This window comes from Aspergillus oryzae, chromosome 3 (genome assembly GCF_000184455.2).
Source record: "Aspergillus oryzae RIB40 DNA, chromosome 3".
Taxonomy (NCBI): Eukaryota; Fungi; Ascomycota; class Eurotiomycetes; order Eurotiales; family Aspergillaceae; genus Aspergillus; species Aspergillus oryzae.
In genome coordinates, this window is record NC_036437.1 from 1,784,797 (window position 1) to 1,799,122 (window position 14,326).

General features: G+C 51.5%; 4 protein-coding genes across 4 annotated transcripts; 3 read left to right on the forward strand and 1 right to left on the reverse strand.

Moving 5' to 3' along the window:
* Positions 1-1,843: 1,843 nt before the first annotated feature.
* Positions 1,844-5,320, forward strand: AO090023000681 (putative MFS multidrug transporter; the record flags this gene model as incomplete). The annotated part of the gene is made up of 4 exons (XM_023235713.1): positions 1,844-1,848; positions 3,620-4,042; positions 4,113-4,373; positions 4,435-5,320. 4 exons carry the CDS (start codon positions 1,844-1,846, stop codon positions 5,318-5,320), a joined length of 1,575 nt encoding a protein of 524 aa, XP_023090710.1.
* A 722-nt stretch (positions 5,321-6,042) lies between these two features.
* Positions 6,043-8,167, forward strand: AO090023000682 (3-deoxy-7-phosphoheptulonate synthase class II; the record flags this gene model as incomplete). Its single annotated transcript, XM_023235714.1, has 6 exons — positions 6,043-6,057; positions 6,516-6,659; positions 6,722-6,785; positions 6,842-6,934; positions 6,981-7,032; positions 7,090-8,167. The coding sequence occupies 6 exons, from the start codon at positions 6,043-6,045 to the stop codon at positions 8,165-8,167; spliced, it is 1,446 nt and encodes a 481-aa protein (XP_023090711.1).
* A 178-nt stretch (positions 8,168-8,345) lies between these two features.
* Positions 8,346-9,173, reverse strand: AO090023000683 (uncharacterized protein; the record flags this gene model as incomplete). The annotated part of the gene is made up of 1 exon (XM_001821149.1): positions 8,346-9,173. The coding sequence occupies one exon, from the start codon at positions 9,171-9,173 to the stop codon at positions 8,346-8,348; it is 828 nt and encodes a 275-aa protein (XP_001821201.1).
* Positions 9,174-11,754: 2,581 nt separating this feature from the next.
* Positions 11,755-13,157, forward strand: AO090023000684 (uncharacterized protein; the record flags this gene model as incomplete). The annotated part of the gene is given in 10 exon segments (XM_023235715.1): positions 11,755-11,792; positions 11,804-11,857; positions 11,905-11,954; positions 11,971-12,094; positions 12,137-12,193; positions 12,244-12,334; positions 12,405-12,562; positions 12,568-12,575; positions 12,619-12,746; positions 12,774-13,157. Coding segments are annotated over 10 exon segments (1,092 nt in total).
* Positions 13,158-14,326: the final 1,169 nt, after the last annotated feature.

Below are 14,326 nucleotides of genomic sequence, written 5' to 3' on the forward strand. Positions count from 1 at the left end.
ACTGAGACGGGCAAGTCTCGCTCAAAAAGAAAATGTCGACCCGCAGACTTCCAAATCCAAGGCGAGTAGCCAACGGCGGACGCTATCCGACATGCATGCCAAGGTACGCGACTCTTACGACGGCTCTTTTCTCGGCGACGAACGACCCCCAGCGGCCACGAACAACGCGCGCACGACACGCTTCGGAAGCCACCAGATTGCCGACGCCGTGGAAAGAGCGTCGCAGGAAGCATATGCTCGAGAAATTAGAAAAGGAAAGCAACCCGCCAACTCACGGCTGGCGTACATGAGCACGGCCGGGGATACTGCTACGCAACAGTCGTTTCTGCTCCCCGATCTTCCCAATCTCTCGGAACTGGTTTCTGGTGTATACGAAGACGGCACGCCGGTGTTCACGCGTCAAAATCGCGCACGCACTACTCGTTTCGTGTCCCCTCCTCATGATGCCACCGACGTGTCTTTGACTCGTGATCATGTCCCTCTTGATGCTGTCCCCATCCCGGAAGATGAGAAGGCACTGTTTGTATCCCTGAGGCTTCTCCAGGATAAGGTCTCGGAGCTTGAGAGAGCCAAAGCGGAAGCTGAAAGGAAGATTGAAGAAGTCAAAAGCGAGAACGCTACCCTGAAAGCTGGCAAGCCTCGCGCAAAGGATAAACATGGCCGGACGAGATACGACACCGATGAGGATGATCAGCGGAAGGATCGTCTGACCAATGAGAACCGAAGTAAGTATATTACGGCATTTACCTTGTTCTTGTGCTAACGGACTGCTCTAGAACTTGATGCCACCAACTTGGCTCTGCAGAACAAGCTGGACGTTGTAGAGCGCAAGGTTGAAATTCAAGAGACAGCCTTGAAAAGATTGAACCGGGAACGTGATATGGCAGTCTCCCAATTAGGGGTGGCTTATCTCGAATCCCAGGATCTCAAAAATGAGATCGAGGACCTTCGGCATGAGAATACGGAGCTAAAATCCCAACTCATGAAACTTGCTCCGTTCATCGCAAAAAAGCGTGATGAGACCCAACAATCGGAACAGACATCCGCGTCTGAAGCAAGCACCGAAGCCAGCCAAGACAACACACACAGCAGAAATGTGAGTCGGGGAACCAAGGAGCTCACCAGTAAGAGTACACGATCGAAGACCGGGCGCCGGGAAGATTCCAAGGCGAGAGTTTCTACCCAGGTTGACAACGAGATTTCGCGACTTGAGAAGGAGCGAGCGGATGAGGCTCTCTTTACCATTGACGTACCGCGATCAAAGGAGCCATCTTCCAGTACGAGCAGGTCAGGACAGCGTAGCCAGACCAAAAAGTCAAACACGGGCAAGCAGCGTGTCAAGCGAGTGGTGGTGGAGGAAGTAGATGTCACCGAACCTGTTGATTCGACTGTGGAGGCAACCGGGAACACCAGGAAATCCTCTGGTGCGGAGCAGGACTTGACCTTGCTGAGCTTTATCGACGTAAGTAATCATTGCAAAATTATGTGGTCGGTCCGAAGCTTATCATATATCCAGGAACGTGAAATTGCCCAGCTGCGAAAGACTTTAGAAGAAGAAAGATTGGCGCGCAAACGACGACAATCAAATACCTCCAGGGATCACACCTCTAACGAAACCGACAATAGCACCCGTCGAAGTGTGTCCAAATCGGCAGCGCCTCGGAAATCGTCCCTAAAAGAACCCAAGGAAATCCCTGCGAGACCGGCCTCGGCTATGGGCGACGTGACAGCAACCTCCAAGGCCAGTGAAGGGGACAGTAACTTGTCAGTGCCTATTGAACGCCCTAGACGACACTCGGACCATTCCGCTACCCCTCGCCGGAAGCGCCAAGTTTCCGAAGATATGACGTCGGCCTTCATCCTGCCTGACATCACGCTCCATCGTGCTGACCTAGTAGCTGAAAACCCGGCGCGTCTGCCTCCGTCTGCCCAACGGGCACTGGACAGCGCCACCCAACACAATGGAAAGAACTGCACGGTGTGCAAGCGTTCTATTCCCGGCGACTCTTGTGACCACACTCGAGAGTCGGTGAAGATTCCTAAGCCTATCCCGGTGTCGGAGCGTATGCCAGAACCGTCCATTTACAATGAAGAACCTACCATGCGCCCCGCACAACCGCCAGCGGTTGCCCTTGCTACAGTGCTCAAGGCGTTGGAGGACGAGCTTTCGCATCTAAAGATGCAGCTTGTGACGTACCAGGGGGCGTACAATAAACTGGACGCGTCATTGAGCAAGCGCCAAAGGAAATCACTCTCTACGAAGATCGAGAAGCTACTGAAGGACATTGACATGAAGGCCGATCAGATTTATGCCCTGTACGATGTTCTTGAAGGGCAGAAGAGTAAGGGTCAAGAGATGACTGAGCAGGAGATGGAGGTGACTCTCCAATCAATTGGCATTGACGTGGGAGCGGCAAGAGCCGATGTGACTGCTACGACTGATAAGTCGTCACAGAAAAATGCTGAAACAGACTTTGACATAGACGATGACGAGGACCTTCCATGGGAAGGAATTGAGAGTACGATGGATGTGACCGGTGGTAGTAATCGCCAATGAATGCTAGGATATCGTCGAATTATACGTGAACTATACGACAACTGGGGTTGTGCCACTCTACCCTTTCCTTCTCCTTATTTTTTTTTTAGTACCCTTCCCTTTTCTCTTGATATCCTTTCTTTCCTCCCAATCCTGAAGCATGGTACAAGGCCGGGTTTCAGACTGACTTGAATGTGTATGTCCCTGAGCTGAGAACCATGCTTTTTCTTTGTCAGAAACGAGTTTTACACCAGAAAGAAGTGTCCGCTCGTTTATTGAGCGTTGACTGTTCTCGGTGCCTGGCAAAGACCTTTGTTGCTTGAGATCAGCCTGGCGTTGATTGACCTGAGCGGTCTCCGTCAGATTTTGAGCTCGTAACTAAACTTATCCCCTCTTTTGAGTTTCTTCTGTTCTTCCAGGAAATGGCGTCTCGTGTCCGGCTACATTGGTGTATGTTAGGCATTGTTACTTTGCTGTATTATGATGTGGGATAGGGAATTGGATAAATGCTACTACAGTAATACCACACAGGTCACTCGGACCCACTGTCAGACTCCAGGCTAGATCTGATAGACTTAAACGGGTATAGCGTGCATGTCGCCATGCTTCTCCGGGTCTTAAATCTTCTTCCCCAACTCAACCAAACTTTCTTCCTATACAACTAATCGCCACCTGACCTTGTACTATAATCTCATTTCTTAGGTTTCTCTACTGTGTGTCATTGGGAGCTTGTTATTTCTATATATTTTTGATGGGACCCAGCCGACTGCGCGTAATTCCACCTCGCCCTATCGACGATGTAGATACCGGTATTACTACCGAAGATACCGACGCCCAACACTCCCAGCACCGCAAAACTCGGTCACCGCCAGAAGGTGATAATCATTCGGCTTCCGCACATTCTTACCACAGCACCCTCGACGAGTATGATGACACTGAAAGCGTAGATACCGTTATTCACGATGGTGATTCTACTCATGATCGCTCACTTACCGGCGCCTCAATAAGTCGTCGGCGTCGGGGTGTTTCCGACGATAGCGAAGATGAAGATGACAGCGACGATGATCCGGCGGAATCTTCTAGTGAGAAACCAGTAATATGGCGCTCATTACCTAAAAAGGGCCAACTTGCCATCCTGACCTTTGCACGTCTATCCGAGCCGTTGGCCCAGACGTCTTTGCAAGCATATCTGTTCTACCAGCTTCGGTCTTTTGATCCCTCCCTTCCCGACTCTACTATCTCGGCGCAAGCAGGCATCTTGCAGGGTAGTTTTACTGCTGCGCAGTTTGTGACAGCTATTTGGTGGGGTCGATTGGCGGATACTGAGTGGATGGGTAGGAAAAAGGTTCTCATAATTGGCCTGTTGGGAACATGTATCTCGTCCCTCGGGTTCGGCTTTTCAAGAACTTTTGCTTCCGCAGTGGCGTTCCGAACCCTAGGTGGTTTTCTGAATAGCAATGTCGGAGTGATGAGGACTATGATTGCCGAGATCATTCATGAGAAGAAGTGAGTTCGCACCCTGCGTAAACACTAGACCTTTTGTTCAAACCACAAGGCGCCTAACAAGTAGCCACAGATTTCAGTCTCGGGCGTTTCTTCTGCTGCCGATGTGTTTCAATATCGGGGTTATCATTGGGCCTATATTAGGAGGCATACTGGCTGATCCTGTGAAAAACTTTCCGCAGCTGTTTGGACCTGGGTCGTTGTTAGGGGGCAAAGATGGTGTAGGGTGGATGTTGCATTGGCCCTATGCACTGCCAAATCTTCTCAGTGCCGTATTCATCTTCATCTCTTTGTTGGCCGTAATCCTTGGGTTAGAGGAGGTAAGGGTCACCAGGTTTGCCGATTTATTCAATTTGCTAATAGATGTAACAGACCCATGAGGTTACTCGGCACAGAAGCGATTGGGGCCGGAAGTTAGGCAAAAGACTTGCCAATACTTTCTCCCGACGTCGGGTCCCGCAGTATTACCGTCGCCTTATCAGCCATGAGGACGATGAATCTCTATACATTGATGGGAGTGTAGCCAGCAGATCAGCACCCCCAAGTCCAGCTCGCTCACGCGTTCGACCTCGTGGTGATCGTCCCAGCTTTCGTCAGATCTGGACGCCCAATGTGTTGCTTACCTTGCTGGTGCATTTCTTATTAGCATTCCACACCAGCGCCTGTAATTCTATGGCTTTCGTGTTCTTGCCTGCCCCGCGGGCCCCGAAAGGTAGCCGAGATGGTTTCTTCCATTTCGGTGGTGGTCTGGGATTGCCATCCTCTCGAGTCGGTCTTGCCACTGCTATTATCGGGCTCATCGGCCTTCCGCTGCAGATCTTCATCTATCCTCGAGTCCAAGCTCGTCTGGGGACCTTAACTTCTTTCCGCACGTTTCTGCCATTCTCACCTTTAGCCTACGCGCTCATGCCGTTTATTGTCCTGATACCGCGATACCCGTGGCTGGTTTGGCCTGCATTTACTGTTGTTGTAGGGTTGCAGGTGGTCTCACGAACGTTTGCGCAGCCGGCGGCGATCATCCTTGTGAATAACAGCGTCACGGACCCTCGCGTTCTGGGAACCGTCCATGGCGTGGCGCAGAGCATCGCGAGCGGCGCGCGTACTCTTGGCCCTATGATCGGGGGATGGGGCTTAGGACTGGGACTCAAGTACAACATGGTGGGCGGCATATGGTGGGCCCTGGCGGTGGAGGCCATAGTAGGCTGGTTCTTACTTTGGTCGATCTATGAGGATAAAGGGATTGAACAGAGGAAGGATCAAACCGAAGAAGAGGACACCTAATAAGGTGTTGTGCATATATCACAAGATCTAGACAGTATGGTCTGTTGCGATCTTATGAGTTTACAAGATACGCATACGATAGAGCATTGGATACCATTTCATTCAGTTGATATAATCTCAGGTCATTAAGTTCGTTAACTTTTATCCGGGCAAGCAGTCGTTATGGCTCTTCGTTGCCCAGCCATACTTAGTATTTGTTTAGTGAGATACATCTTAATATCATTACCTTTCAATTTCAGATAGCTAGCAGGTAATAATTCAAGCCCCAATAGGAGTTATAAAAGCTTTGATGGCCTGCTTAGCATCGCCATTGTTGGATTTCAAGAGCTCTGTTGCCTTGACCTTCGTTAGATCCAACTGGTCGACCTGAAAACATTGTTACATGTCAGACTATCCGGCATAGTTGGGAAAGGGAGTCTAATAGCAAACGCACCAAGAGGCTAATATCCTCCGGGGTCACTTTCACGGCTTTCTTCCTCACTACCTCTGCCTCCTTCTGCTGCTCAGTCGTCTTCTTGCCGGCATCCTGCCCCGCAACGATCTCCAACCGGCTCATCGCCTTCCCCAGTGCCTCCTGGTCCGCGGATGAAGGCGGCTTGGCGCCTGAGTCCGCACCGATCTCATTCGTGTTCAGAGAGGAAAGGGCAGCGGCAGCTTTGCGGTCTTCCGCGTTTGCGGGGCGATGCTGGTCGACAGCGTCAGGGTCAGGGTGGGCAGAGGGGATGGAGTCCGACATGGTCAGTAAGCTTCAAAAAGAAGGTTTAGTCAAGTTAAAAAAGAGCTTATATCAAGCCTGGGGTAGATTGTGGGGACAGGATCTGCAGGAGCTTGTCCTTGTCGTCGTCGATGGAGGTTGAATGATTGATACGGAGGAATGACCCGATAAGCCAGCTGTAACCCTTTGCCTGCCCGATCAGGACTAGTGGCGTTGTGTGACTCAGGCCGCGAATAACCGGCAGTTTTTTCCCTCAATTGTGGTGTAACAAAATACAAATTCCTGCCAAGTTGAAAGCCATCTGGCACGTACGTCGGTCGATTCGTTGATTTTCCTACGGTTATCAGTCTAAACCCTCTTTCTGGTAGCCATCGAATCATCAGGTAGCCGTCGATCCTTAGACTCCACATCATGGACCCTTGGACTCCAAGCTGTGCGTGCCCCCCGGATATGTCCTTTTCCCCGCCATATAGCGTATAGCCGTCCTGGATACTGACAGCGGACTCCCCACTAGCCTGGGCTTCGAAACCCATCAAACAGGATGTCCCTTACAGTGACACCAAAGGTGTTCAAGCGGCTTTGGACAAGTTACAGAAATTGCCTCCTTTGGTCACCACACAAGAGGTATGCCCTTCCATTCTCCCACCGCATACTAGTCTGATTGAGGATGCTGACTCAATTGATAGATCACCAACTTGAAGAAGAACTTGGAAAATGTAGCACTAGGAAAGGCCTTCGTACTCCAAGGAGGTACGGATTCGTCCAATCACTGGTTCTATGAGTTTCAGTCGCTGACCCATGAACAGGAGATTGTGCGGAGCTGTTTGACTACTGTAATCAAGACATGATCGAGGCTAAAGTTAAGCTGCTTTTGCAAATGAGCTTAGTCCTGATTTGGGGTATGTTTCCCGTCAATCTGTCCTATACCGATACTAACGTTTACAGGTGCCAATAAGCCAGTCGTCCGTATTGCGCGGATAGCAGGGCAGTTTGCCAAGTGAGTTTCCATTTTTGGCTGAGTACATCAGACAGACAAACCGTCTAACGTTATCAGGCCGCGGTCGAGTCCCATGGAAGTTGTTAATGGTGTTGAGATGCCCTCATTCCGTGGAGACAATATCAATGGATTTGAGGCCACCCTGGAATCCCGCACTCCAGACCCATCGCGGCTGGTCTCTGCATACTTCCATTCTGCCGCCACGCTCAACTACATGCGCGCATCATTAACCTCTGGTCTGGCTGATCTCCACTCCCCACTGGACTGGGGACTCGGTCATGTCATCACACCGACCATCAAGGAGAAATACGAGCGCATCGTCAACAGGGTCAAGGACGCCCTGCGGTTCATGCAGACCGTGGGGATCGACACTGACCGTGGTGTAGAAACCGTCGATATCTACACAAGTCACGAGGGTCTTCTACTTGAATACGAGCAGAGTCTAACCCGCCTTCTTAAAAATCCAGCCACTGAGACTACCCACCCTGCACAAGCCCCGGGGGCAACAACAGCCCCTGCACCCCCGCAAAGCTACTTTGCTACATCCGCCCACTTCCTCTGGATCGGAGATCGCACCCGTCAACTCGACGGCGCACATATCGAGTTCTTCCGCGGCATCGCTAACCCTATCGGCATCAAGATTGGCCCCAGCATGACCCCGGACGAGCTCGTGCGCATCCTTGACGTCGTGAACCCCACTCGCGAGATCGGCAAAGTTACACTTATCTCCCGCTATGGTGCACAGAAGATCGCCCAGCATCTTCCCGGCCACATCGCCGCCGTTCAGGCCTCCGGCCACCTGCCCGTCTGGCAATGCGATCCCATGCACGGCAACACCCAGTCCACGCCCTCCGGCGTCAAGACTCGTCATTTCACCGACATTCTCTCTGAGCTGCGTCAAGCTTTGGAAATCCACAAGGCGGCTGGCTCGTTCCTTGGCGGCATGCATCTTGAGCTGACCGGCGAGGCAGTCACGGAGTGCGTTGGTGGTGCCGGCGGTTTGACCGAGGAGAACTTGAGTGAGCGGTACACGACGTTCTGTGACCCCCGGTTGAACGAGAAGCAGGCATTGGAGTTGGCGTTCTTAGTGGCTGGATTTTACCGCGAGATGGACGAAGAGACGAATTCGATCTAATGAAGAATATGGATACTATATCTCGGGTTTTTCTTTTCCTTTCTACAACTACTTGGAATATAAAAAGCATGAAAGCATGACATAATGACGATCGAAATACAAAGTGTCATACAAATGGACCCAAGAATTCCCACAATAGTAAACTCAACAACATCTGAACATAATCAAATATCAAGACTCAATCAAACCCCACAAACCACTCCATAGCACTGTCAATGAGCCCACGCACATCCCGATCTAACTCAGAACCCACAGCGTCCTGGGCAACATTGTTCAGTAAATTGAGCAAAGCCTGTGACATCAGATGCTCGAAATCACCGATATTCATCTCAATTGACACCCAGTGAACCTTCTTTTTCTCTTTCTTTCTCCCACCCTCACCTTCCTCACCCCCCTTGTCCCCCTCTTTAACTGCTTCGCCACTCTGGTCTTCAACTTGACAGTCAGTCTCCATCTCTCCCTCATCCACATCCTTACTACCTTCCTTCTTATCTCCCTCACTCTCACAATCATGAACTGCAACCCTCCCCAAAACCCTAACCCTCCACCCAACCCCCTCCCTCAAAAAACAATCCACCCCACCCCCCCTAATCCCCGCAAGTAACACTTCAACAAGATACCCCCCATCACACTTGTCATTAACCCAGCCCCGAGTCCAACACACAGGATAAAACCCCCTCAACCTCTTCCCGTCCTTATCCCCATACCTCCCCAACCCAAAGATATCCCTTACATCGCTCAGAAGACTCAAATCGAAGTCCCGGTCCTCAAGGAAAGATGTATATCGTTCGAAAGGATAGAGGAGACAGTTCAGAGCGAGGCTGGTTAGGCGGTGGGTGAGGTAGAACTGGACGGTGGTTTTGGGGGGGTAGGTTGGGAGGCAGGTTGAGAGGTCGTTGAGGAGGTTGGGTTGGGTTTGGGTTGAGGGGAGGAGGTAGGCTGTTAGGGCTTGGGTCAGGGTTGTGGTTGTGAGGTTTTGAGGGAGTTGCGGATATCTTGGTGGCATTTTGGGAGGGTTATTTGGTTTTGGAGGATTTGAGATATGGTGCGTTGAGGATGGGTTTGGAGGTGGATGTGGAAGATCTGGGTTTGGGGATGGGTTGGAGACTGTTTATATAGGGTTGGTTTGGGGTGAAGTGAATGATTGTAGTGTATCGCTATAGTGTAGCGCTATGGTGTTGCGTTCAGTGTAGGATTGTGCTCTTCTGTGCTGGGTTCTTGTTTTGATAATTGTGTGCATATAATGTTGGCACTGCGGCTATCCTGTGTAGCCTGGGATAGTCCGTGATAACAACAACTTACAAAGAACAAAATGAACAATAGAATCTCCAATTGATATCTGTACAATACAAAATAAAACTGCTAAGGGGTATGATTTAAGAAACAGAACAAACAACTTAATCCAGATCCAAACCAATGCACGAAACACCAAAGAAGTCAAACGAACAATTATTGCACCAATGGGCTCCCGATCTTGGGTTTAAAAGCAAGACTCTTCCGTCTGGCTGCCTCTAATTTCACCCGCAGCTTCTGTGACTGCTCCTCACTTGGCCCTGAGTTGGAGAAAAGTCCCTGTCGGAGCTGCTTTGGCGGACAGGTCTGCTGTACAAGTTTCGACCGTTGAGACAGGAAGAAGGGGGTTGCGGGGGACATGCCAACGGAGTCCATGTTGAAGGTGAAAGCAGGAGTTTTGGGTGTTTGGAAATATCTCGGGTCTATTCCCGGATAGCCAGCTTCGGATTTCTTGCTCCTCTTGGGGGTTGAAGGTGCATCACGGGTAGTGGACGTGGTCGAACGCGCGAAATCGGCAGCGCCCACACCAGATCGTCTGCTCCCTGCATCGGCCTTGACAAGGGTTCCGTTGACATTGCTCAGTGCGCGGGGCTCCATGCTCTTTCTGCGCTTAGCCCCTCCACGCGGAATAATTGAGCTGTCGACGGCATAGTGAGCCTCGTCAAGCCACTTGTTTTCTCTTTCGCAATCCAAGACCCAGCCAACACCTACGCACTTGACTAGACCCACAGCTTGCCTGACCTTCTCCATAGTCCGCACACCGCCATCCTTATAGACAACGTGAGTTATGCCGACTTTGCCTTCCCTGGTCTCTGTCTGTTCATCGGGAGACACACTCGAGCGGGGATTCCAGGACCAGTTCTTAACACATCTGGCACCCATCTGCTGTAAAAGCTCCACGAAGATTCCACTAGCGTCTTCTCCTTCGGTCGTATGCACGTCCACATACACGACAGCTCCTTGCAAGGCTCCAGTGGGAGGAGGCTGGTGGATGCTGCTACGCCTGCGAGAGGACTTGGCAGGGCTGGGAGAACGCGAAGGCGCCCTTTTCCGCTCAGCCTCTTGTGTCGTTTCCCGTGCCCTGGAGCTGCTTCGGGACCGGCTAGGCTGCAATTGTGGCATTGTACTATACGATAATCTCGGTGCCTTGCGAGGGGGGAGAGAATCAGTATCCTCTTGGAGAGCAAGGATAGATTTGCGAAGTCGAGGAGACGAGCGAGTGGGTGATGTGATGGAAAGAGAGCGACCTCTCTTACGGGACACCTTCAAAGGGGATACTTCCCCTTCCGGCTTCAGGGGTACCTTCGAAACCGTGTGGAATGTCTGCAAGGGGTTGGTCTTGCCCCGCACTGGCGTGGCCGGTGCGGGAAGCTGAACTTCATAATTTTCTTTCTCATCATCCAACGCTTCTTGGATGGACGCAACTGGACGCAGTGGGCTCTCGTAAACAATCGAAACTTGTGTATCCTCATGAGCATCAGGCTGTTTGTTTTCCACAATGTCCTCATCGCTAAATATCTCGAACATAGGAAGTCCGGGAGACTTCTCCAGATCCTCAAAAGCACAGCGACCCATTTCAGGCGACACAATGTCATACTCGTCCTCCGTGGCCGCAAGTTCTTCGTTTGGCTGGAGTTCATCAAGCACTGGGGATTGTGACTTGGCCGAGAGATCGGGGTAAGACACATCTTCTTGAACTGTGTTGACATTGCTAGGGCCGCTCAGATTGCCTGAAAGGGAGAAGATGCCTCGGCGTCCAGAGCGCCTCTGCTCAGTCTTCTGGGGGCTACTCGCCTTCAACTCGCTGAGTTGCTCGGCCAACAGCGTGAAGCGGGGACGTTGATGCCTTTCCTTCTCCGGCCCAGGAGCATGATTTTGGGGCTGAGGAGAGGGCTGAGCATCTGGGACGGGGAGATCCGTCGTAGTCGTGTTATCGGCGACATCAAAGTTCACAGTTTCCACTGCCGTGTCACGGTACTCATCAGCGAAGCGAGGAGGCGCGAACGAGGCGAAATACTGTGGAACGAAATAGAAATAGTGTGGAAGCTGGGGTGTCGGTGGTTCTTCGATTTCGTAAGGAGCATATACCTCAGGGGTGATTGCGCGTGGTTGAGGAGTCGGTTCAGGTGTTTCTCTAGGCATCTGTTCATAAGGTTGTTGAGGCGTCTGTTCAGGAACCTGTTCAGGAATCTGTTCAGGAGTTTGCTCAGGAGTGTGCCTCGGCACCTCTACAGGTGTTTGTCTAGAACTCTGTGCAGATGCCAGTCTAGGTGTCCGTTCAGACACTCTTCTAGATGTCCGTCGTGGGGTCCCTCGGGGTGTACGACGAGGCGTATGTCTGAGTGTTCTACCAGGAGTATCAAATGCGACAAGCGTAGCCTCTTCCTCATCGAACTCGTAATCATCGAGCATGTCGACCTCTTCTTCGTCATACTCCAAGTTAGGACCGACGCTTTGATCACCCGCAACTTCCGGAGTCTCAGCACGATCATCTGTCTCTTCATTGCGAGGCATTTCAGAGGCGCCGGAAGGATCTTCAGTGAAGACGTCTTCAAGCCCCTCGAGCATACTTTCGCGACTTGCGAACTCTACTGGTTCCTGCAGCTCGTCGTTCTGTGAATCATCCTCAGATTTGTAGTTCTCTTCCTCATAATCATCACCCTGTTGATTTTCAAGGGTGGTGATATCTTCCTCCACATCCGGCGCCACCGAAATTCTATCCTCGGCAGTAGCGTGCTCATCATAAATCTCAGTATCAACTAAGCTCTCCAAATATTTAGTAGGCTCATAGTCATCCTGCTCCGCGACCTCAAGACAAATTGTGTATTCATCAGGGATCTCTGGCACATAGGCTTCGAGGCGTTCCTCAAAGTCGTCCTGCTCGAAATCATCCTCCATGAGGATATTTTCGACAATCTCATTTTGGCCTTCAAAGAGCTCATAGAGGCCCATGTCGGCCCCATCGCTCTCAGCGGTGCTCTCACGATCCATGTCAACAGCATCCAGAGGCTCTTCTAGGCCGTCGTTGATATGCTCCATATCTCCTTCGTGCTCACTTGCGGTCTCTCCGCGGTTCATACCAAAATCTTCGACAGCATCTACGTGAGCTTCAACAGTATGTTCCAAGTTTTGCCCATGGCTGTCATCCTCCATCTGAGACTGCGGTGTATATGAAACGTCGTTGGATTCCTCAATAAATTCAGGCTCGGCTTCAGGTTCTGGAGTCTCAGCATCGTGTCTGCCCGCCAGGGCCTCCGTGACGAGCTCATCATCCGGCATTTCCAAGGTCTCTTCCGAGTCATACCTTTGGTAGGAACTTTCAGCAACCTTAGGGGAAGGGATCTCCAACTCATTCGGCCGGTTGGAATCAGACTCCACATGCTCAGTCATTAGGGATCTCGAGAAAAGTAGAGAGCTTTTAAACGGAGAGGCAACCTTCTTCGCAGGACTCTGGAGGAAGCTGCGTTTCAAAGGTGTTGACGATTCCTGTAAGGACGGCTGTGACAAAAACGAGGCTCCAAAAAGTCCCTTCTTAGGTGACGACTTAAGCGGGGAGTTCTGCCCAGGTGTGAAGTTCGGCTGGGAAAGAGGCTTCAGATCATCGAAACCGAGATTACCACGTCTCGGTGTCTCCAAGTTTGCCTTCCTTGGCGACGACTTTAGTGGCGAGTTGTCTGTGGGTGTAAAGTTAGGCTGAGCAATAGACTTTGGATTCTCTGACAAAGCAAGACCGCGCCGTGGGGTCTCTCTGACGCTGTAGCTAAATGGAGAAGGAGGAGGTCGGCGAGCAGGGCTAGACAAGAAAGCTGCATCGCTGAAATCGACAGACTTCGGTGGTTGGAGAGTAGGCTGTCCGTTCTCGTCGACAGCTTTGGGAGGTTGGCTGGAAGTGAAATTGATTCGTTTCACTGGGGAGCTGAGTCCGGTTTGTTCTGATCCGTGTTTGTTGGGGGAGTCGACGTGTAGCTTAATCTGGTCCTTGGTGGTGCTTAATTCATCATCCTCACCGTCAGAGCTAGCGTACGAGGAGATTCCCTTCGCGACTTGTGTTGCCTTCTTCGGAGAAAGAGGCTTGGAAGCACCCTTTTTGGTTGCCGCCGGCTTGCGGCCTCTACCAGGAGTACCCTTTCGAGAAGGCTTCGCAGCAAGGCCAGCTGGACGTTCAGCTGGTCGCCTTCTCCCTGCGGGCGGTGGGGGTGATGGTTCGCTGAAGTCGTCTGAGTCCGACACATCCTTAAAGGTCACCGTCTTCTTCTTCGCTGGGCCTCGCAAAAGATTCGATCTCATGAGTGTAGAATTGGTCGTTATCGTCAGCTCCTTAGGCCCTTGGGACGATGTATTCTCAGTGGCTAGGGTGCGGGCCTTCTTCTGAGTATCAGCAGCAGCAGTGGTCGACTTCGCATTCGTCGACCCCTTAGGTCTACCTCGCTGCTTTGGAGCAGCAGTCGCGGAATCTGTCTCAGTCGCCGGCTTTGTCCTCGGTCTTCCGGCCCGCTTCTTCTGTCCATCTGCGTGTGTTTCACCATCCTCGTTCTCATTCACAGTCCCTGACTTAGTGGATGTAGTAGTGGCCGGTTTCCTACCACGACCCGTAGTAGCAGTAGTCGATCCAGCGGGCCTGCCTCTGGCTTTGGTGGTCGAGGATTTCTCCGTCGTATTCATTACTCCCAGCTCATCATCAGTATCTTCATCCGTAACATCGTCAGCTGATTTACTCATAGACGATAGATTTGTCCGGGCGGTCCGCTTTCTTCCCTCCGTAGCTGAAGTGGGTGCCTTTGCTTTCGTCGTCTTCGCAGCAGGCTTAGCCCCGGCCCTGCTAGTCGTAGTGGTAGTTCGTTTCGCCGTACGCGTCGCGCGTGGAGG